The sequence below is a fragment of the Peromyscus maniculatus genome, chromosome 8 (assembly GCF_049852395.1).
Source record: "Peromyscus maniculatus bairdii isolate BWxNUB_F1_BW_parent chromosome 8, HU_Pman_BW_mat_3.1, whole genome shotgun sequence".
Taxonomy (NCBI): Eukaryota; Metazoa; Chordata; class Mammalia; order Rodentia; family Cricetidae; genus Peromyscus; species Peromyscus maniculatus.
The window spans coordinates 30,246,773-30,270,627 of NC_134859.1; the positions used below are offsets into that span (position 1 = coordinate 30,246,773).

A 23,855-nucleotide genomic window follows, 5' to 3' on the forward strand; every position below is an offset into this window, starting at 1 on the left:
AACAGACTCTTTACTGTTCCTCTCGGCATCTTCTTGGCCTCAGCTCTGTTCCATCACAGAGACGAAGGACCACAAAACCACCACACAGGGATCACGGCACACAGGCTGGTTGGCTACCTGCTTGGCCACCAGCGGAGAGGGTTTGGGGGTCTGTGGTGGTACCTGCTGTGCCTTTCTAGCTCAGATTAGCATTTTACATGGAGATGGGTGTCCTTGTCCCCAGCAAGTGTTTCCCCCAAGTCTGGGGACAAATGTTAACAGAAACCACGGCATAAAAACAAACCAGTTTTGAGCTCTCACTTAGCTTGATGCAGTTCATTTAAAGGGGTTGCAGCCCTTTGTGTGTATTTCAGGGGTGGGTCTACCTGTCTCTGTGTGATGGTGGTGATGAAGAAAGAAATCTGCTCAGGATGGCAGGCCACGGTGGTCACTGCTTCTCAGGGGCTGGCAGAGAGGAGCCAGGAAGTCTACAACCTGCACCAAAGGATGCTCACTACTGTGTGTAAGGTTCTGAGGCTGCTACGTCTGGGTGCAGACCCAAAGCAGACAGGAAAGTCCAGAGTATCTCCAGAGTCTGTTCCTCCCATCCCTCCCCATTATGGCTTTCTCCCACCGTACCTGGACATGTCTCTGTTTTAGCAGCGTCTCATAGCGGTTGGATGGTGGGTATGGAATGATCACTCCGTAATTCTTACATTCAGCTCTAAAACGTTTATCCAACAGGACACTGGAAGGGAGCAACATGAAACAGGTTCACTGAACACAGTGGCAAATGGTTTCTCAACAGCTCAGCCACCTCTATGCCAGACCACGAGGTCCACCCAGGAAACATGATCATAAATATCTCAAACATAACTCTGTCTGCTCTGGATACAATTCCCTGCATTTCTTTCTGGTCATAGGAGGTCATTATGTGAAATGGAATTTCTAAGTTAAAGACTGGCAGCCCAGGGTGGAGACCATCATTCTTTTCTTCACTTATGACAAAAACAACTGAGTGTGTCCTTAGTATATCCCAGTGATAATTCTGGGTACCAGGGACAACAAGGTCCTTCCTGTCCTCAGTATACTGACTTTCCAGTAGATAGATTGATAGAGCAAGCAAAATGATAGAGGAAACAAAATGGTTTGAAATAGGAATCATGTGCACAGTGTTTACCATTGACTAGATAACACATACCTACATACATACATGTATACACACAAACTCATATATATATACATCACATACAGATACAAACACACACACATTCATGCACATGGACACACACACACATGCCCATATATGCATACACATATGGTTATTTTCAGTGTCACAACAATCATGTGTACTATTTTTATCCTCCACATTGAGATCAATAAAACAGGTTCATTTGGAGTTAGGAATTATGGGAAGTCTCTGCATGGGGGTTTTGTGAGACAGAGGCTGAATGGAAATGATAAGGCCAGGGTAAGGTTATTGCACACAAAATAAGCTTCCTCTGTTTGAGAGAAGGAAAGTCAGTTGGGGTGGATAAAGGGAAGAAGGTTTTGGGAAAACAGGTTCATTACATCAGTCTACGAGCCAGATCTTGTGGGACCACAGAACCCTTATGGAGAGGCAGGATGGATAGATAAAGTGGAAGCCATTTAAAGTTTTTTTTGTTTTTTGTTTTGTTTTTTTTTGGTTTTTTGAGACAGGGTTTCTCTCTGTAGCTTTGCGCCTTTCCTGGATCTCACTCTGTAGATCCAGAACTCACAAAGATCTGCCTGGTTCTGCCTCCCAAGTGCTGTGATTAAAGGCGTGCGCCACCACCGCCTGGCTCCCATTTAAAGGTTTTAAGTGGGAAAGAGACATATTTAAACTTGCACTGTAAAAAGTAGCAGCCACCAGCCACAGTGCCTATGGAATGTCTTAAATGAGGCAGGCCCAGACTGAGGCCCACTGCCATATACACACGAGATTTACGAGGCCTTGGAGAAAGCAGAGATATCTCTTTAATAATATTTACACTGATTCCATGTTGAAATTTTAGTGGCTTCTGCTTGTTGAATTAAATAAAACATTATTAAAATGTCAGCTGTTTCTTTCCCTCATTAAAATACGGCTGCTAAAATACCGAAGAGGGCATAGGTTGCTCCCATTTGTGGCAGCGTTTTATTTCAGATGTATGGGATTGGCCTGTGCTACCCTTTCTGCCTAGAGCTTTCTCTCAGTTTTCCAGCTTCTTCCAATTTCCACCCCTTTGAGAAGCTCCCACCTTGCAGGGAACGTTGTTGAGGGCTATTTTCCTTCCTTCCTTCCTTCCTTCCTTCCTTCCTTCCTTCCTTCCTTTCTCTTTTTGTTTTTTTTGAGACAGGGTTTCTCTGTGTAGTTTTGGTGCCTGTCCTGGGTCTTGCTCTGTAGACCAGGCTGGCCTCGAACTCACAGAGCTCCACCTGGCTCTACCTCCCGTGTGCTGGGATTAAAGGTGTGCATCACCACTGCCCAGGTGAGGGCTATTTTTCAAATGGGGATATATATTTTTAAAGATGAATTCTTATCTCTGTGTGTTACACACACACACACACACACACAAACACGCGCGCGCCTGTGAAAGCCAAAACCAGGCAATGGATCAACCTGGAGTTACTGGTAGTTGTGAACTATTTGATGTGGGTACTGGGAATTGAACTCGGGCCCTCTGGAAGACCATCAATAACCACTAAGCCATCTCTCCAGCTCCCAAGATGAGGAGAATTTATTAAGTATAGAGAGTCCTCAAGATGGGACATGCCTGCGCTTGTTTACACAGACAATATCAGCATATTCAGGACCAGCATTGTCTTAGAAATGCTGCCCTCCCTTCTGAAACTGCATCCTACCTGATCTGCCCACACCTATGAAGCAACTACTTAGCGATGTATGTATCTTTGTGCTTTCTCTCTGCTTATCGTTTAGAAGTCATTCCCTTTAGTCAGTGCAGATCCTGTGTAATCACCTCGTGTGCACTGCATATCAGCTCCTATCTGGAATGTGTCAAGCCTGTCAAAGGAGAATGGAACCAATCACTTCCATAGGGGGAAAAAGCAACTGAGCGAGGGCCTTGCTCTTGGGATTGCTGATTAGTCCATCCGGACCTCCATCAGGAACCACAATACTTTCATATAAATGCACTTTGCTTCATGATAGCACCATTGCAAGGTTTTGTTTTGTTTTTTGTTTGTTTGTTTGTTTTTTCGAGACAGGGTTTCTCTGTGTAGCTTTGTGCCTTTCCTGGAACTCGCTTTGTAGACCAGGCTGGCCTCGAACTCACAAAGATCTGCCTGGCTCTGCCTCCCGAGTGCTGGGATTAAAGGTGTGCACTACTATTGGCCGGCAAAATGTCTTTATTTTATGTTTAAGTGTTTAAAGGCACACGCCACCACTGCCTGGCCGCAAGTTTTTTAAAACCCAGGAATTCAATAGGGACAGGGAGCGGGGGTGTGAGTTAAATCAGTATCTTCCAGGAAATACTGACACACCTAAAAACCTGACGCATCTCCAACTCAAACTTCTCCACACGCCCATCCGTACACACTTTAAATACATTCTCTGTGGATTTATATTTTCAAGGAGTGAAGTTGAAAAATAAAAATCAAGTCAAGCTGTGCTTCTGAAACCATTTTGTGGCAGTATATCCCTCTCCGGGACCTTCAAGGTTTATGGTGCCAGGGCACGCTACCCGCCCTCTAGTGGCCTGGATGGGCCACTGCCATGGAGTAACTAAAGCTTCTCAGCTGCCAGGTGAAGGCAAGCAAGCTATTATTTTTGTACTTCCTCCACCAAGGCTTTGGCAAGAAGTTCCCTTTGCCTGCACATTCTGGACCCATCCTTCATTTTGTTTTACTTAACTCCCTAGACACTGCTTCCTTAAGACGGCCTCGACCAGCTCAGGTTTACCATATACTCACGAACTTTCTTCATTACTTTCCTTCTGTTGACTGTAGACCTCATGGAGTATTTGTACACTATCTACCTGTTCTCCTTTACAATGTGTTTCAATGCCTGGACCCATGGAAAGTCCTCGATTTTCCTGAAGTTCTGAACAAGGGAGGAGAGGGAATCCCGTCTTCCAGGCACCAGGCTGATTAAAGGATGCTGCGTACAGCCTAGGCTCCCCTACCTGCCGGCCATGGCTTTGTAGTAGGCGAAGATCTGGTCTGCCAGCTTGTAGACAAACTGATCAAAACACAGGTTCACCTGGTGAAGAGAAAGCAGGGAGGTCAGTGGTTCCTGTCTGGATTAATCGCAGAAACGTGGACAGTTGGGCCGGCTCTAGGGCAGGGTTGACTGAAGTGCATTCTGGGGCAGCAGGCTGGCTTTGACAGAGGTAAAGAAGTACGCATCTGTGGCCATGCAGAGGCCAGGAGTTTGGTCCTTTGCTTTCAGTGTCTTCAGTTAGTTACCGGAAGAGCCCAAGTTCAAAAGGGCCCCAGGAACTAGTCCCCCACTGCTCCCGCCGATTGGTCAGGAAACGCAAAGGAAACCGCCCCCTCTCAGGTCCTGATTACCCCTAGCAGCCCGCTAACCCGAAGACTTTGTCTCCTCCTTGTATTTGATTTTCCTTGCTCTGCAGGGTTAATTTTGAGAATGTCCTTAGAAACAGAAACGTCTCTTTCTTCAAGTTTTCCTTAAAATCTGTCTGGTTTTTAATGTACAAAGTCTTGCACGACAGTGTTTCATGATATCCACAGGAGACTATGAAGTTCGGAGGAAGGGCAAGGTCACACCCGACATGGAACATCAGAGCCACATCTTCCATTAATGACCAGAGAAAAAAGTGGCCGAAGTGGGACTTGAAAGAGACTGGGCTCTGGCAACAGTAGGGCATGAGCCAGAGCGAAAGGAAGGGATCAGTCTTTGATTCCTCTCTATCCAGTCTGTAAGATGATGTCTTTATTTAAAGGTTTCTGTACCTATTGTTTGACACCCACTATATTACACAGAGCAAAACCCACAGTGGGTGCTGTGCATGGTACTGGCTTTACACCCATGGTGCTAGCCTCATACCCAGGTACCGGAGGCCTCCTGCCTGGGCCTCTGAACCTCATGATCTTCTAGAGATAAGGAAGCTACAGGGTCAGAGTAGGAGTGTTCATTTAGACTCCATGTCCCCTTTCTAGAACCAACTCTGAATTCTTGCCTAGATATTCCCAGCCCGTTCCGAGGCCTCAGGGTCTTTTCCAGAGCTCATGGCCTGCCTCTGGAGTAGTTTGATGGCATCATTTGCAAGCCAAAGTGTATATGCATATGAAGGTCCTTGAAACCCCTCATGGTATATAGCATAGACTAGGGATGTGGAGAGAAAGGGGTGGGCCATTGTACACTCTTAGGGGTGACAGCTGCAGCAATCATGAATATTGGTCCCTGGAGTCACTGGCATCCCCCCAGCGGCTAAGCACTGGACAAGCCCAGCATCTTGAGAGACTACAGGAATGAAGGAAGTGCGCGTCACTTGCCTCGGCTTCAATCTCATCATAGAGAAACTGCTTTTTGAACTTGGTGAGAGCATAGTAGGCGCTGTCGTTGTACAGATCCAAGGGGTAGAGGACATACCTGGGAGGGAACACAAATGTCATGGGGGGCAAGTTACACTGGCCTGGAAAACAGGAGGCATGGGCCATGAGGCCGATGGCTTGGAGTTGAAGACAACTTTCCGCCCCTCCCCCTGCTCCCAGTGCCTCCACTTAGGAAGGACTTGCTCTCCAGTCTGCACACAGATATTAGAAGCCCATGATGCTAATGAATCCCCTGGTCAGAAAATAGCCTAGGATAGCACTTCTTGGTTCCTAGAGATTATAATTTCCCCAGCATGGCTGCTATGAGATGAACAAAGGTATGAAAGGCAGGTGGGCTGAGGCCTTGGGGCAGAGTACGATGCCTCATGTCTACTCAGCAGCTTCTACAAAAGAGGTCAGTGGCAAGCCCTCCTCCCACTCAGCCCCAGGAGCTCCCTGGTTGGCCCAATCCTGCCTCTTACTCCATCATGGAAGGCTCTTTGGTTTCCAGGATATGGTCCGTTAGAATCCAGGGCATGGACATCTCAATGGGGAACTGGATTCGCCGGCCCATGGTTAACTCCAGGAAGAATTCTCGGAACCAGAGCTGGGAGAGGTCACAGCACTGCTGTAGGGCTTCTGGAAGTACAGGGAGAGAGCAAGCCTTGGCTTAGGAGAAAGCGCTCACACGTCACAGCGTTTGCTGTCCATTGGCTGTCACTGCTACTGACATCAGTGTGCTAGGTGCATGCATGGCAGGCACGTCATCTTCAGCCCTTCCCTGATCTTGCTGTCTTGAGCCTGAAGCCAGCTTAGTGGCATCTATGGTGAATGGCATCTGCCAGCTTCTGGGACAGGGCAAGTTATGGGGGAGGGGGTGGTGATGTTTCAAACATTGTCTTCCCCCCATTTCCACTACCCCCCCCCCAGAGTCGTCCTACGGAAGTGTGATTTACATACATACAGTGTTTTAAAAACACATCCATCAGTACTCACTTTCAAGGAAGCCTGGTTCCCTCATCTCCTGTGTGTGGTAATTCTGGATCCCTTACTGTTTGGAGGTCTTGAAAGCCCAACTTAGGTCATTCTCTAATGGAGAAGCCTGGACTGTTTTTCACACGTGCACTGGGACTCCCATGCCACTGGGGTCCTACTTGTCTTTACCCTGCTCCATCCAACCTCTCAGAGAAGAGGAAGAAGAGGGCACAGGACTGAGGTGCAGTCTGGAAACCTCCCCAGCTAGGAGCAATGGGTACAACAGAGTTTATATCCATTCTGGCCAACAAAAGGCTGATCCGGCGCACACTGGCTACAGACATGTATTCCTGTATGATTCCCCCTCCTAACTAGCTCCAGGCTGACCCAGTGCACGAATCCTTGTTTGATTGCCCCTCTGTTGTTTGTTGTTTCTTTGGCTCTTCTGTGGGGGCCCGCCACCCAGCTCCCCAATAAATTACACACAGAGGCTTATTCTTACCTATAAATGCCCAGCCTTAGCTTGACTTATTGTCTAGCCAGCTTTCCTTAACCTATCTTGTCTACCTTTTGCCTTTCAGCTTTCTTATTCTCTTACTTCTGTAAATCTTACTCTTACTCTGTGGCTTGCCGGGTGGCTGGGTGGCTGGCCCCTGAACTCCTCCTTCTCTGGCTCCGTGATCTCTTCACTCCATCTCTTGTCTTCTTCTACTTATCCTCTCTGCCTGCCAGCCCCACCCATCCTTTCTCCTGCCTTGCTATGGCCATTCAGCTCTTTATGAGACCATCAGGTGTTTTAGACAGGCACAGGAGCACAGCTTCACAGAGTTAAACAAATGCAACATAAACAAAAGCACCACACCTTAAAACAATATTCTAATACACCCCTCCTAACTAGCCACAGGGTGATCCGGTGCACATTGGGCTACAGATGTGTATTCCTGTACGATCCCCCTTCCTACTAGCCATGACTGTCTACCAGACAAATTCATTTGGTCAGAACGGGTGCGACAGAGCCTGGCCTTTCCTACCTCCCAAGAGGACAGAAAGGTTTTACTTCTTGTTGTTTTTAATGAATTCTTTTGCCCCTGGGAGCGAAATGAGCCTCCCCTGTGGCTCATGATTCCGTCTCTCTACAACTTCCAGCCCTGCCGCCTTGGTTGCCCTGGGAGATGGCTGGCCCCTCTTCTTTCGGAGGCTTACCGCTGATGTTGAGCAAGTGTGTGAAGAAGAAGGACTGCTTGTGGAAGTCCTCTATGGCGAGGACGATGGGTCCATCCAGGCTGCTTCGGAGTGTCTTCTTGGAGCCGCTCTTGTCGGCGATGAGCGACTCCAGCATGGTACGGACCATGTACAGCTTGAAAAGAAGAGGAGAGAAGGTCAGGGTGGCCCTCCATGCTGAGGGAGAAGTTGCCCTCCCTTCCTACCTCCCTTGTTCTTTTTTTCCTACTCTTCGAGAGAACTGCCTTAAGGAAGCACTGATGTAGGCAGAGAACTGGATTTGGAGCTCTGGAAACCTGCTCTCTCCTTGCCGTTCTGGGACCCAGCACATGCCAGGCAAGCATTCCATCACCGAGCTTGCCACCCGCCCTTGCAAAAACCTCCGAGAGGCAGACTAACCAGCTCTGGAGCGTTCTCTGCCTAGGGCCCACAGTGCCCCTAGGTGGATCTGACAATGGCAGGGAGTTAAGGCCCATGAAAGGTTCCTGCCTGCCCTGCTTAACCAAGGGCATGGACATCCATGTCACGCTACAGTCACTCTCTGACTTCCCAGATGACCATGGTAACCGCATGGATGGGGCACTGAACCAGGAATCAAAAGAGCCAGGTTCAAAGCCAGGCACTGCCATTGACTTGCTGTGTGACCTTAGACGACAAAAGCCTCCACTCTGGGCTCCAGTTGCCTGAATCTAACAGGAGGAATTGGACCAGATGAGTTCTCAACCCAGTCTTCTCAGCTCTAGCATTCGGAGGGGTTATGCCACAGACAAAGCTCAAAACAGTACCCCCTCCCCGCCACCACCTGGTTTCTGAGCCTCAGTGTTTTGAACCTGTCAGTGAATGCTGGCGCCCTCTGGTGGCTGGGGCTGCATTTCACAGCCTTCCAAAGATTCTGGGCGGAATGCAAGTTAACATCCATACTTACACAGGGGGGCTACAAGACACTCAGCTGCTGCTGACAGAGTGCCCTACATGCAAAGGGCCCAAGGGCAGCAGGGTTGTTCTTTCTGCTAATCTAGATTTTTTTTTCACACCATTTGTCTTTGAGTCTGAGGATTGGAAAGGGCCTTGAAGCCAGGCTAGTCTGTTCCTGCGGCCTCCCGCAGTAGGCCCCCAAACCAACCCAGCCAGGCGGTGTTATACCAGGGATCGGCAGCCTCTTCGGCCCTGTGTGCCACCAGTGGGGTGAAACAAAGCCCTCGGGGACCACTGGCAGGCCTAAGACATAGATAGGAGAGAAGGAAGAGGGAGTGGGAGGGTAGGAGAGACAGGGAGGAGGGAGAGAGAGAAAGAGAGAGAAAGAGAAAAGCGAGAGGTATTGTATACAGTGGGAAAGCCACCAACAACTGCAGGGGCCACATGTGACACGCTCCTCCGACCTCCCAGCAACCACGCTACGCTCTGCTGCTTCTGGATGGGCCCGAGGGTCTCACCCACCGTGGGCCTGGCAGTCACAGGTCTGCATGCCGTGACACCCTGTGCAGGATCCCCTCCGTGGGGAAGGATGACCACTGTGGCTGGTTTCCTAGACAGTCCACCCTCTATGAACCTGTCAGTAGGCCTGTGCTAATGATGAGTTCCCCCAAAGAAGGGGGGCTGTGGTGACTGGGTTCACACCCAGCTCTAACCACTAGAAAGGTGGGGTTATTCTGAACAGTGTCAGTTCTCTAGCTAACTGTATGAATTCAACAGGCATTTAATCCACCGGGACAGGCTACTGCCCAACTCCATGTGATGCCTACATCTGCTGCCTTCTGAGGGCTGCCATGGAGCCCTGGGGTGGACATCAGGAGACCTGGGTTCTTGTTCCACCTCTACCTGGCACTCATCTTGTGACTTGGACAAGTCACTTCCCCTTTCTGGACCTCAGTTACCCCATCTGTGATGGGGGAGGGGTGAGTTTACCTCTCAGCACTCTTCCAGCTCTGGGGCTGTCTAGGAGTCAACTAAACACATCTGTGCTATATCAGTCTACCCTAGCGGCACCTGGGGGTGGGGTTTAGCTTTTGGTAACTGACCGACTTGCAGTTCTCAAACATCCACAAAGATGCATGCCTCTCTCTTCTGTCTTCTCGGTGTCTCTAACCCCTCCATCTTTCTCTCCTTGCTTCTCTCAGATCTTGTCTTCATCTGCCTCTCAGGACTGAGAGAAATGCCCGAGAGCCATTCAGCCACACCAGGGCACTTGGAGTTAGAAATCTTTCAGAACTGTAAAGGCTTCTCTGGGGTGTCCCACATGCAGAAGACAAAGTCTGTGCACACTGGTCCCTGGAAACTGTGAGGCTAACGGAAGTGGTAAGAACCTTGCCAAACACTCACCTGCCCCTGCTCAGCCCCAGCCCTGCCCAGACACGGACACACACAGAAGGAGGGGGCAGAAAGGGCCTCAGATGGCCCGCTTCGGGTGATCCAGAGCAGAGACGGGCTTGAAAGGTCTTATAAAGAGGAGCTTCCAGCTTGGGGCTTCTGGAGCCTGCAAGACCCTGACGGTTACAGTAAGACGCATCTGTTTTCAAATACCACAGAAAGGAGACCAGGGAATACCTTTTCCTACATTGGCAGTAAGGACTTAACTCCGTGATTCCCTCTTTTTCCCTCCATGTAATTTTAAGACTGCCCTGGAGGAACACAGACATCATTTTATTGAGGAAGTTCCAGCTGGGAACTCAGGGTATTTCTGACAACCAGACTGTCTCTAAGGGGAGGAGGCCTGCCAAGCTTGTGGGTTGTCTCTGAAAAAGGCTGGAAAAATTAGGAAAGTGTTTTGTTGGCAACGTGATCTCATCCAAAGTTTTCGTTTTCAGAAGATAAGCAGAGCTGAGAGATTAAGATGCTTGCCCAGGAACATACAGCTAGTCAGAGGCAGAACTTGTAAGTTTCCATGCCAGGATGCCACTCTAGACAAGGGGGCTGTGGTCACTAAAATACAGACCGATGTGCATGGACTCCATGTTGGACCCCTCCTGCTCTGCAGAATGTGAGCTTTGCAGCACTTGGAGATGGCTGGGTAGGCAGATACGGTGCTGCCCCCACTGCTCAGACTAGACAACTGAGGCACAGAGAGACCGTGTAACATGCCCAAGGTCACACAGGTGTCTAGGACTAGAACCCAGGTCTCCTGAATCTTAGACCAGTAGTCTTCCTTTTACATCAAAACAAGACATCAGGAAAAACCCAGAGCAGCTACTTAGCCCTGCCCTTCCTCACAAGGATCCCCATCCCACTACCCCATGGTACAGCATGTCACCCTTCCTTGGTCCAACTGACCTGGAGTCAGAGAAGCCAGGCTGCCCCAGAACCCCTTACCTGTGTGCTGGATGGTCCCACAGCACGGCGGGGCACCTTGATGTCAAAGCCACCTTTGGGGTCCTTTTCCCCTCTTAAACATGGGTCATTGGGGGGCTCTCGGCCTCCCTCCCAGTCACAGATGGTCTTGCGAATTGCCTGCAGGACACTGGGGAAGGAGGAACAGGGACTTAGCTCAGGTGTCTGCAAGGCTGTTTCCAGGCCCCAGAATGTCTCAGCATCTCCTGCATTAGAGGTCTAAGTGTTTGGGATGCACATTCATTTCTGGACCCACTCAGGGATGCTGTTGTTGGTGTTAAGATGCTTTGAACAAGTGGCTCCTGTGGCTTTGGTGGCCATTGACTACCTAAGAATTCAGCTCTGAGCCATGTGGGGGACAGGAGCCTGCAGGACCTGGGGATGGGGAGAGTAGGAGCAAGCTACAGGAACATCTCATTAGCATCACTAACCACATGGATCAAGTTTTAAAAAGAGCTTATATTTATAGCCTGTTCCCTCTACACCATGTGTGCTGAAGTCTACACATGGATTATCTCATTTCATCATCCCACAGCCATGGATACAGTGGGCACCACGATCCCATTTTACAAACAAGGGACTGACAGTCAGAGAACTCATTTGAATAATTCACTTTTTAGACAGCAGCAGGTTTGCATTCAGGTTCTGCATAGAAGCTTGGCTTATCACAAATGTCTACTGCCAGAGTGTCTCTGTGTTTAAAAGCCATGCTGGAAGCTGACTGAGCTACAAGGCCCTCTTCTTCCAGCCCAGCATCCCTCAGTTCTGCAGTACCCTGAACGGGGCCATCCAAGGACCCACCTGATAAGGACATTCTTTTTCTTGCGCACCGCTTGCCGCAACGGCTCACGTAATGTCACCTGGGCGAAATCCTGCAGGGCCGCATAAATAGTGTTGCGGATGGCCTGGTTGAAGACACTCTCCATCCTTCCCATGAGCACCTGCAGGCCCTTGATCATGGCGATCACCTGGTGGGCATAGAGCAAGTGTCAGCCTAGCTATCCCTTATCACCATCTGCTCACTGAACTTGGCCACGCTGCAGGGAAGGGGGCCACTGGAGGTACCCAGAGTGTGAGGCTAGTGCCTCTAAAACTGTCAGGGGCATGACTAGGTAAGAAATGGTGCCAAGTACTCACAGATCAGAGCTCTGCTCTCTCCATCAGTAGTTATACTAAAGGGGAACTCCCACATACTGTGAGTGGCCATTATGGAAAGAGGATGGGGTTTTCCTGAGAAGCTAGAACTGGAAGTGTCACGTGATTCAGCCATCCTACTTCTGGGTGTAACTGAGGGCAGGGAAACCAGTATGCTAACTGTTGTACTAGTCATCACAGCCAGGACAGGATCCACTGAGGTGGTCACTGGTGGTGAGTAGAGAGAGAAACCGTGGTAGATACAAACAATGCAAGACCACATAGCCACAAAGAAGAAATTCCGCCATATGCATGACAGAACTCACCCAATTAAATCGGGCACAGAACAAAACTTAAAATGAAAAAGAAAGAGGAGCTGGAGAGAGAGAGAGAGAGAGAGAGAGAGAGAGAGAGAGAGAGAGAGAGAGAGAGAGAGAGAGAGAGATTGATTCAGTTGAAGTGTTTGCATTGCAAGTGTTGATACCCAAGTTCAAACACCAGAACCCACGTAAAAAAATGCAGAGCATGGTGGTGTGCTGATAGTTCCCACATTGGGAGACAGAGCAAGTTGGATTCTTGGGGCTCAACGCCCAGGTAGCCTGGTCTAATTGTCAGAGTTCTGGAAGGCCACAGCAGCCCGTAACGGAGAGGCGACGACTCACGTGTACAGGAGTGGGGTTGGCTAGGGGGGACCATGTCCAGTGCTAGCTACATCACAGGGGGAGAGCTGCGGTTGGCTGGGGGGGACCATGTCCAGGGCTAGCTACGTCACAGGGGGAGAGCTGCGGTTGGCTAGGGGGACCATGTCCAGTGCTAGCTACGTCACAGGGGGAGAGCTGCGGTTGGCTAGGGGGACCATGTCCAGTGCTAGCTACGTCACAGGGGGAGAGCTGCGGTTGGCTAGGGGGACCATGTCCAGTGCTAGCTACGTCACAGGGGGAGAGCTGTGGTTGGCTAGGGGGGGACCATGTCCAGTGCTAGCTACATCACAGGGGGAGAGCTGCGGTTGGCTAGGGGGGACCATGTCCAGTGCTAGCTACGTCACAGGGGGAGAGCTGCGGTTGGCTGGGGGGGACCATGTCCAGTGCTAGCTACGTCACAGGGGGAGAGCTGCGCTGCATAAGGAGCTGCACAGTTCAGAATAGCTGCGAGAAAGGATTCTGAATGTTCACAGCCAGGATAATTAGAAGGGATGGATATGCAGATTAGCTGAACTGAACTCTACACACTGTGTCCGAAATGCTGACATGTCACAGTGGACCTCCTGCATATTTATAGCCATTTGTGTTACACAAAAATAAGTGACACTTAGAAAATGATACTTATATCTTGCTACAAAACCAAGACTGTGCTTCATGAAGCAGGCCACTGTCACTGACTGAAAAGCCCCTATCTGGATCCTTCTGTTGAACAGGAAGGATGAGGGAATGAGCGATGATGGGCTTACACCCCGGGCTTGTTTCCTTCTCTAAATGCTAAAGAAATCAAACAAAATAAAAACCCAGACACCCCCAAACAAACCAACAACAACAAAAACACTAGCAATTAGGGTGAGAAACCTGGTCAGAAGGGGAGGCTAGTCCCAGAAGGAGTGGAATGCTTTTGCTGCAGTAAGGTATTGTGAAGAACACTAATAAGAGAGGCATTCAAAGGTAGTCAGACTCTAAAAGATCTGGGCTCCTGGCCAGAGGTAAAATTTAAAAAAAAAAAATCAGACAGGGGCTAGAGAGCTGGCGTAGCAGTTAAGAGCATTAACTGCTTTTGCAGACCCAAGTTCGGTTCCCAACAACCATGTTGGGCCGCTTACCATTTCCTGTAACTCCAGCCCAAGGGTACTTGATGCCTCCGGCCTCCTTAGACACTCACATGCTCATTCTCTCTCACACACAAACACATAATTAAACCACTGAGACAAATGAATAAAGAAGGGGTCGGAATAATTCTAAACATAGAGTGGGCAAGGCTGTTGGACCTGAGGGGGAAAAGTCTTTGCAACTTAAGACTAGGTAAAGATTTCTTAGCTAGAATCCCCCATTCACATACTGTAAAATGATGAGGTAATAAACTGGACTCTGGCAAAATACAAAACCAGTGCTCCTCAAAAGGCATTGCCAAAAATCCAAAGAGGCAAAGTCACCAAGTAGAGAAGCAACACACACATGATCCAAGTCTTGCGATGAGGATACAGACAGAATTCTCAAAATTTAATAATGAAAAGGCACAAATACAACCTTTAAAAACGGGCAAAGACTTGGACAGAACACACAGGATGAGAGGAGAATGGCCAATACGCACGTGAAAAGATACTTGGTATTAGATTCTGGGAAATGAGAGCAGCAAGGTCAATGAGACTCATCTCCATGACCATTAGAATCATGGCCAAGATCATTAGTGAGATGGCCACCACCAAGGCCTCTGAGGGCACAGAACAATGGGACCCTCAGGGAGACTTGGCGATAATGTGAGATCCCCCTTGGTGTGGCTGTTAAAGGAACATTTACAGTGTGAGTGCCCCAGTGAAAAGTTAAAACTCAGCCAGGCTTGACAGGACAAGCCTGCAGACCTGCCTCCGCTATCAAGGGAGTTCAAGGGCAACTTAGTGAGACTCTGTCTCAATAAAAACTAACAGAAAAACCAAAGCAAAAGTGGGTTGGGGTTGTAGCTCAGCTATCCTGTCTCCATCCCCACAGCACTCGGGTGAAGGGTGTAACCATGTTCTACTTTATTATGTGGGTGCCGGGGATCCGAACTCGGGTCCTCATGTGTTTATAGTCACTGCTCTCATCCACCCAACCACCTTGCCAGTCCTCCCCATATATTTTTAAAAATGAATCCTTAGAAAATGTCACACACATCGCTTCTCGGCCTTTTGGCTAAGATCAAGTGTAGAAAATGTCACACATTTATATTATATCTTGATCCTATCCATCCTCCCTCCCCACTCTGGCCTCCCTCGGGACCCCTGATCACACCCCCCTTCCAATGTCATAGGCTCCTTTCATAAGCACTTATTTATTATGTGTTAACCCAGTGAGTCCAGTTAGTGCTGCCCACACACACGGGCATGGAGTCATCCATCCACTGGGGCACGGGGAACCAACCAATGGCCACACTCCTAAAGAAACACGACTCTTACTACCCCAGTAACTGGCAACTGCTCCTTCACGAGGGGCGAGGCCTCAAGAACCCTCCAGAGTCAATGGCGGAACTTTAAACTAGCTGCATCCCTCATCGTTTCTTAGTAACTTTCAACAGAGAACCACCTGGATGAGAAAAGTCAGAAGAGGGCAGCAAGTTAAAATGACACCATTGTGGGGTGATCAGAACACCCCAGGAACCACAGGGAGCAGCAGTCTGGGGGCAGGTGGGTGGGGAGAGCAGGGTCTTGGCACCCACCTCCACAAAGGCAAACTTCTCCTCGCTGGTGTAGTTGTAGCGCGTGGCTCGCTCGTACTCTTCGGCTGTTCCCGGGCAGTCCTTATTGCAGAACTTGTCTGTGGGGTGAACCAGCTTCCAAGAGTACTGGGGAGAGAAGAACCAGCCAATGCCCGTCAAGTGAAGAATGGTAAGCAACATGAGGTGATAGACGTGGGTTTTTAAAAGATGATTTTAAGGTCTATCTTTAATGATGCTTATGTGCATATGCATCTGTTTGTGGGGATGTGCATGTCAGTGTGAGTGCTCACGGAAGCCAGAGGCACCAGGGCACTTGTGCTGGAGTCACAAGAGGCTGTGAGCCACCTAATATGAGTGCTGGGTCCTAGCCATCCCAGGTGTGGTTTTATTTTATTTTTTTTTTAAAGTGATGAAAATATTCTTAATTCAAGGTCACATAGTTCCATGAATATACTTAAAAAATGTAGGTTTCAGTTGGGTATGAGGTGTGGTCTATGAATTAATGTTGAAAGGCAGATGCCATGTGAACTAGGTCAGTGTGAGGGCTGGCACCTCAGGACACCTACCACCTCCATGACATGGGCACTCCACTTGGATAGAAGCTGCAGGCCTCGAAGGGCCAGGTCAAAAAGCTCTCGGTACTCTTCATCTGACTTCTGGCTGTCCAGCCCTGAGCCTGTCACCACCTGAGGGACACAGAATTTCATATTCACTTCACGGTCCATGTGTCTGGGGCTCTTGAGCATTGCTCCTCAAATTCCCCTGTAAAAACTGTGCAACTGTTATGCTCCCTTTGCTAGGTCGACTTGGCTTTGACAGTCGTCTTGCTGAGGGCCCCCTGTCTTGTAAGTGGCTGAGGGTTCTGATTCAGGAGGTGTCATTTTCGAGCCCTGCTTAGCCTCACCCTACAGTCTTACAGCCAAGGCTGTATTCACAATAGGAAGTGCAGGCTAGTCAGTGACCCAAGATCTCTCCTTTGCAGTGATATTAAATACAGGTATGTATGCAAGCAGTGACTGTCACACAACACTGTGACTTCATAGGACTCCTTCTAGTTTCATGGTCTACTTTATGTACAGTGCTAATCACAAATCACTAAAATGATGTCGCAGCTCATTGACTAGCTACAATGCAATGATTAAAAAGATCTGACACAAATGTCTATATGTGTAATCCTCCATCCACACCATAAGGATGGATGTATCCACATGATACACACACACACACACACACACACACACACACACACACACACACACACACATATATATCACATGAATATGTATAGGTAGTCACTAATGATGGACACTATCATTGTAAATCTGTTTTATCACTACTGTCTAGCTGTAATTTCCCAAATTAACCCTTGTAGCAAGGTTTCCATCCCCTGAAGACTCCTGCTTGTCTCCAGCTGAGTAGAGGCTTCTGCCTTTTTGGTTCAGCTCTCATATTGCAAGGCGACATCTTCTCTGTAGCCTAAACAACATCAGGATGCCCACATTTTTGTTCTTTTAATTAACCATTTCAAACAGAACCGATGTGCTAGGCCAGTGGTTCTCAACCTTCCCAATGCTGTGACCCTGTAATACAGTTCCTCATGTGGTGACCCCCTACCATAAAATTATTTTTTCTTGCTACTTCATAAATACAGTTTTGCTACTGTTAGGTATTGTAATTTAAATATCTGTTCTCTGATGGTTTTTGGTGACCCCTGTGAAAGGACTGTTTGACCTCTAGAGGGGTCGTGACCCACAGGCTGAGAATCACTGTCCTATGCAGTGTTACACTACCCGCAGGAACCCTGGGGCAGACATGTCTAGAAACACGTCATTCAAACAGAAGTCATGGTGCTGTTGACCCTCAGCTAATGTCAATGAATCAACAAAAAAATGTCACAAAGGTATCTTTAGATAGAAATGGAGATAAAACCAGATTCTGTGCTGATAAAAATGCTGTGGCAAGAGGCTCACAAGAATTCTGAATTTCTTTGTGGGCAATGGCTCACAATTTTTGAATTCAGGGTTTATGGCATTTTGTAGAATGTTACTAGTGAAAGTCATGAAAACTGATAACATGTTATCATGTTATCATGTTAGCATGTCCATTTGGCCCTATGTGTCTGAGGTAGTCTGCATCCAACAAGTTCAAGCAATGGTAGATGGGAAATATTGGGGGAAAATGCTGTATCTATATATGATCTTGATATTATCCCCTAAATACAGCAAAACAACTATTTATGATGTGATGGTTAGTTTTCATTGTCAACTTGGCACAACCTAGAGTCACCTTAGGAGGGTGTCTCAATGGGAGATTGTCTACATTGCGTCAGTTTTGTAGGTATGTCCATGGGGATCATCTTAATTAAGTTAATGGATATGGGAAGGTCCAGCCTACACTGGGCAGCACCATTCCCTGATCAGGAGGTAATGAATTGTGTATTAGAGATTGAGCTGAGCATAAGCAAGCACGCCAGAGAGCAAGCATGCATTCATTTCTTTCTCCTCTTAACTGTGGGTGTGATGTGAATAGCTGTCTCAAGCTCTTACCTCTGTGGCTTCCTCAAAGTGATGGGCTATGACCTGGAATTGTGAACTGAAATAAAATCTTTATTCTTTAAGTCGCCTTTTCTCAAGAGTATTTTATCATAGTAACAGAGATGAAACTAGGTTATATGACATTTGCACATTGTATTAGGTCTTATAAAAATAGAGACAATTTATAATATATTCAAGTATGCAAATAGGTTATATGAAAAAAAATGACTTTCACAAGGGACTGGAGCATCTGTAGACTCTGGTGTTAGTAGTATATCCTGTAGCAATCACACATGAATACCAAGAGGTAATTTAATAAAAAATTATCTTTGGCCAGAATTAGTCTCAGATGGCACAGACACGTGACCAGGAATTCCAGCCTCAGGATTCAGGATTCATAAGCAGGATTCTCCTGCTTATGTCAGTTGACCAGCACATTTGCTAAGAAAGCTACAGGTTTGGACTCGACCTGGTCCTTGTGGGCTCCGAGGCTACTGACCACACTGCCTGTATTTGTCAGACTGACCCTATTTCAAATGAGCTAGGTTATGATCACCGGTACTTCCTGAGCTGGGGTTTGGGAAAAGATGATCACTATGGCCATTGGCCACACGGTGGAGCCAGTAAGCAAATGTGGCTTCTTCCACAATGTGGGAGCGCAGATTCAGGACCCATGGAGGCTTAAACAGCACATCTTATGTATCTGTGAGAAAGGTATCTATGGGAAGGGACCCACAAAGATATATGACCATAAAAGTTAGTTCTGAGATGGTACGAGTCTCTGGGATTGTTTTTCTCTCCTTTTGCATATCTAATTTCTTCTTAGGCCTGTGAACAGATCACGCTCTTCTATTTAAAAAATTCAAATCACAACCATTGATATCATGAGAGATCTTTATGGTGCACACACATGCGGACCACCGTGGGTGTCAGTTTCTCCGAGACAGGCTCTCTTGGCTGTCTGCCATTGCATTCACCAGGTAGTTGGTCCACAAGCTTCCTGTTTTGCTGTAGATGCTCTGGTATTGCAGACAGACACGTGCTGTGGAACCACTCCTGGCTTTATGTGAGTTCTGGGAATCCGAATTCAATTGTTCTTCATGCTTGCACAACATGTGTGTTCCCCGCACTGAGCCGCCTCCCCAGCCCTTTGTGGCTTTTTTCTTCTCTGATTCCATTTATGATATTTTTGAAATGACCATATATTTCTGTATAGTTATGCATATTGAGATGGTGTTAGGAGCAGGAGTGTTCAGAACTGTGTCTCATGGTGGAGATGGGATGAATCTTGTGCAGCTGGAATAAACAGTTACTGGGCCTTTACTGTATCCAAGACACAACACACATGCTAGGTACCTTATTGGTTATCTCAGTGAACCTTTCAAAGTAAATCCTATCATTACCTCTATTTAAAACATGTCTGGATTCTTTTTAATTTGACACCACAACTGTAGATATCTATGGCACACAGTGTGAAGATTCAACACATGTATACAACATGTGAAGAACAGATGTGCCCATCTGTCACCTCTGATGTCATTTCTTCATGTCGAGAACCATGATTATCAACAACCGTTGTCAGTCTACTGTGTGACAGAACACTGTAAGCTATTCCTCCTACTTGGCTAGTTTAAACCTGTATTTTTCTTAAATATTTGCTATTTAGTAAAAGTAGAGATACCCCAAGGAACAGGAAGGAAGGAAACTATTTCTCTTACCTGACTGTACCTCTGTGCCTGCTAACAATCCTCTCTCCATCACCGACTCCCTGCCACTCCCGTCCTCCTCAGGCACTGTTAGCATTCCATCCATTTTGCAGATGAAGGGATGGAGACCCAGAGTCCAAGTCTGACTCTGAACTGCTTCCAGCAAGCCCACCCCGCCCCTCTGGCCATGTGCTCCCCCTATCCCACATTGCCTGCTCTTCCTCGGCCTTCTTGTACTCTGCTGGCCCTGGAGCAGCCACGGAACTCACCTCACTGTTGCTGTAGCGAGCCAGCTCAGAGATGAAACGGATGTGGTCATCCCGGATCTGAACCATCTGCTCGCAGATGTTGTACTGGGGGCTGATGCTGCTCTGAGTGCATGTCCATCTGGGGAGAAAACCACAGGATTTGGGTGGGTCCCAGCTCCAGGCACCTGCGTGGGATAGGCTCCTTCTGCACACTAGCTGTTCCTGGTCCTCAGACAACATAGTTGGCTCCCCTGGGTGGAACCAAAAGGTCAAGTGGCCGTCTAAGTCCCAGAGCCATCTCTGTAGGCACCATGACTAGAAAGGAGAGTCCGGCCTCTGCCTTCTCCAGATCCTTCCACAGGTGTCTCTGGACACTAGTGTACAATACTTACCAGTTAAGTGAGAGAGTGAGGCCCCAGACCATAGCCTCTCTATGGCCACAAAAGGCTAGAATCACAGTCCAGCAAAACTGGGACAGGCAACTTCCCTGCCTTTCCCAAAAAGACCTGGTGACATGATGGTACCCATGCTGAGAGACGTCCTATCATTCTGAGAGGCGTGGCTGGTGTCTCCTCCCCACCTCTTCTTCCTTCCTTTTCTCTTCCCATTCTCCTCCCTCCTCTCCTGTCTTCTGTCTCTTCCATCCTTTTGAAAGACACCATTAGGAAAACCTTCCTGAATTGGAGAGGATATAAGTGAACAAAAGCCCTCACACTCTGCACCTCTCCCTCTGTCCAGAACTAGCGGCTCAGTAGACGGACCAAGAGAATGGGAAGCCAGCAGGCAGGTGAAGGGTTTGGACAGAACTTAGACTCAAAAGAAGATGCAAAGGGATTCTCAGAAGGAGTATGAGTGGTGACGCCCTCCTCTGACTTAGACTGCTGGTTTTTCCTTTTGAGCTACTTGTAGAGGAGACACAGTCACTCTGACCTCTTACTTTCTGCCTGGTTACAAGCTAATATCTGGACCAACAAGCCTCTCCCTCTAAGACTGCCAGACATGGTCTGAATTCCCCCCAAGGACTACCTAGGTCTCCAGGTAGATGTAGGTTGTAGGTCGAGGGCCCCTCTGCAGGTATCCTAGGTTTTTTTTGAGACAAGGTTCTAATGTAGCTGAGGCTGTTGAACTCCTGACCCTCCTGCCTCCACTTCCCAACTGCTGGGATCCCAGGTGTTTGTACCATCCACGGGCTCTGCTGGTATCATTTTAATCCCAGCTACTAAGAGTGGCCGAGGTAAGAGGATCACAAATTCAAGGTATCCCTGGGCTCCAGATTGAGTTCAACTTAATGAGACCCTAACTCCAAATGAAAGGTAGAAGGAGAAGGGGGGCTGCAGCTCAGTGGTAAGGTGCTTGCCCAGCATGTGCAAGACCTCCAGTTCAGTCGCCCACACTGCAAAACTAAGAAAGGCACTGACCAAAGGGTGGCCAGCTCCGATCCACACCGACAGTCCACAGTCTCTTAGCTGCAGGTAATACGCATGTAGATAGACCATCTTATAATATCTTCTGTGATCAGAAGGACCGAGGCTGGAGCCAGATAACTACTGCCACCCTCCCTCCCCCCCCAAAAAATCCCTTCTGGGAGCCACTGACTCACTCCCAGGCCTTCGCATAGATTTCCTAGAACTATGATTTATTAGATGACACAGGGGGAGGCTGCCAACCCCCTGTCACAGCTGGAACCATCCAGGCCACACCGCTAACCACGTACTTACTGCAAGCCACAAAACCTGAACCAGGGTGATGACTGTCACCGTCAGTAGACTCCTGCTGTCCCACTGAGGGGAGGGGGTTACCGCAGAGCAGGTCAAGGGGCGTGGCTATGCTCTGAGCCCTTTAGAGCCTGGCAGCAAAGGGCTGGTGCAAAAGGGCTCAGAGCACCCTCGCTCTTCCCCTCCTGGTACTGCTGTTCTGCGGGAATCCACCTGCCCAGGGCTCTGGGGAGGGAGGAGGGACTGAAGTGGTCCCTCCGCTCCCTGCCCGGGCTGGGCATCCTCACAGGAGCCGAGAGACATTACGGCAGGCACTCACTTGGACTTGTTTTCTTCATAGTGAGCACTGGTCTTAATGTATCTGGCCAGCTCTATCTGCATGTCGCCGAAAAGGGGTACCACCTGCAGCTGCTGCAAAGGAAGCAAACAGAGCACGTGAGATGCCACAGGCAGGGCCCGGGGCTGACGTACCAGTGGGGTGTAAGGCTTCGGTGTGCACCTGGGGTCAGTCGCTGTGTTTGTTTATAAGGGGGTTGCCACAGGGTCTTGGCATCCAGAGGAAAAGCCCAGCCAGCAGCATACAGGGCCTTTCCCCTGTCTCCAACCAACTGTATACTTCAAGCAATTGATGCCTGAAGAGCAAAGTGGCTTGTCCCAGGTCACACAGGATAGATGAAGCAGAGGACCAGATGGCTGGCTTCCCGGTACAGGGTCATTTCTACAGCTCAGAAGACATCTACTGCTCCAAACTGGACTAGGTGGCAGAGGGCTGCTGCCTGGAGGTGGCCTTCCTGAGACCTAACATTGAAGTGCAGACATCTCCTGACCAAAGCCCAAGACATGTGGAAAGGGAGGTTGCTGTTGACCTCCATCTATCTTTCCTGCACTGGACACAGGACCAGGCACTTTACAAACACTATCTCAGCCGAGCCTGGCGGCATAGGTCTATACTCCCCACTCTTCATGACACAAAGGCAAGAGGATCCTAAGTTCTCAGACTTCCCAGGCAACACAGTGAGACTCTACCTTTACAAAGTGAAACGGAAAAGTTGGAGTAGAACTAGTAATAGAAGACCTATTTAGCATGGACAAGGCCCTGGTTTTAATCACCAATCCAACCACCAACCATCTACTATCTCCATCCACACATAACCAAATGGAGTCAGTACTGGCACAGGGACTGACACACAGGAAGAAGCTAAGTCTCTTCAGGAAGTGAGACCAGGCAGAGCAAGAACTGGGATCAGAACCCTTGGCTCCAGGAGGCCTAGTCTGTGCCGTTCCCAAAGCTCCTCAGACAGAAGGCAGCAGAGCCGGATTAAACCCTGGCATGGGTAAGTCTGATTCTACCTTCTTTCCTGCTGGTGAAAGGCAGACACTGCAGTTTCCCAACATGGAGCCTGTTTTCACCTGGGGCAGTTCTAGAGAAAAGCTAAGAAATCAAGCCACAAGACTCCTCTGCGGACTCCTATTTCCCTTTAAATCTAAATGTACCTGGCCTCATCTAGTGTCTTCCACAACACAACAGTCCCTCAGGGCAGGGCTCACATCTGTAGGACCCAACATTAGAGTAAATTCAGGATGGGAATTCAGTTCCAGATGTGACATCTCCTTGCCCAAACTCCAAAGGCTTAAAATTGATCTGCATGTTTTTAATTAGAAAGCTTTGGGGCCAAATGGTCAGATCTCAAAGGTGTTCAAAGGGATTGTACTTAAGCAGAATGCTGGTGAGTTGTTGTGCTTAAATGTTGCAGGGAAATAGCCTGTCACGAGCCTCAGAGTGGCAATGATGGCAGACATGAATCCACTTAAAATTTTGTGTGTAGAGGTTGGAAAAACAGTTTAGCAGTTAAGAGCACTTGCTGCTCTTTCAGAGGACCTAAGTTTGATGCCAGGTACCCACACAGCACCCTACAACTATATGTAACTCTAGTTCCAGGGTATCCAACACCCTCTTCTGGCCTCCATGGGTACTGCACACATGGGACAGACCAGGCAGGCACAATACCCATACACATAAAATAAAAGTAAATCTTTAACAAAAAACAAAACAAAACAAAACAAAAATCCACCCTTTAGTCCTTCCATGAGCTCTGGGGCATA

The 23,855-nt window shown here is 48.4% G+C and overlaps 1 protein-coding gene and 1 pseudogene across 6 annotated transcripts in view; one reads left to right on the top strand and one right to left on the bottom strand.

Moving 5' to 3' along the window:
- Cyfip2 (cytoplasmic FMR1 interacting protein 2) overlaps window positions 1-23,855 on the bottom strand; it is a 120,055-nt gene that overhangs the window by 56,929 nt on the left and 39,271 nt on the right. For 3 of the 6 annotated variants that reach the window (XM_042283877.2, XM_042283878.2, XM_076578208.1), the window contains exons 10-21: window positions 22,072-22,163; window positions 20,059-20,176; window positions 16,116-16,235; window positions 15,550-15,675; window positions 11,821-11,987; window positions 11,002-11,149; window positions 8,839-8,913; window positions 7,678-7,831; window positions 5,982-6,138; window positions 5,461-5,557; window positions 4,125-4,201; window positions 619-727 (exon numbers count right to left, since the gene is read on the bottom strand). In XM_042283877.2, coding sequence (XP_042139811.1) covers window positions 619-727; window positions 4,125-4,201; window positions 5,461-5,557; window positions 5,982-6,138; window positions 7,678-7,831; window positions 8,839-8,913; window positions 11,002-11,149; window positions 11,821-11,987; window positions 15,550-15,675; window positions 16,116-16,235; window positions 20,059-20,176; window positions 22,072-22,163 — 1,440 coding nt within the window. The remainder of the gene's footprint in view (window positions 1-618; window positions 728-4,124; window positions 4,202-5,460; window positions 5,558-5,981; window positions 6,139-7,677; window positions 7,832-8,838; window positions 8,914-11,001; window positions 11,150-11,820; window positions 11,988-15,549; window positions 15,676-16,115; window positions 16,236-20,058; window positions 20,177-22,071; window positions 22,164-23,855) is intronic. The other 3 variants (XM_015990491.3, XM_006997381.4, XM_076578209.1) reach the window with 1 other exon arrangement.
- Window positions 15,007-15,078, top strand: LOC121831969 (U2 spliceosomal RNA; annotated as a pseudogene).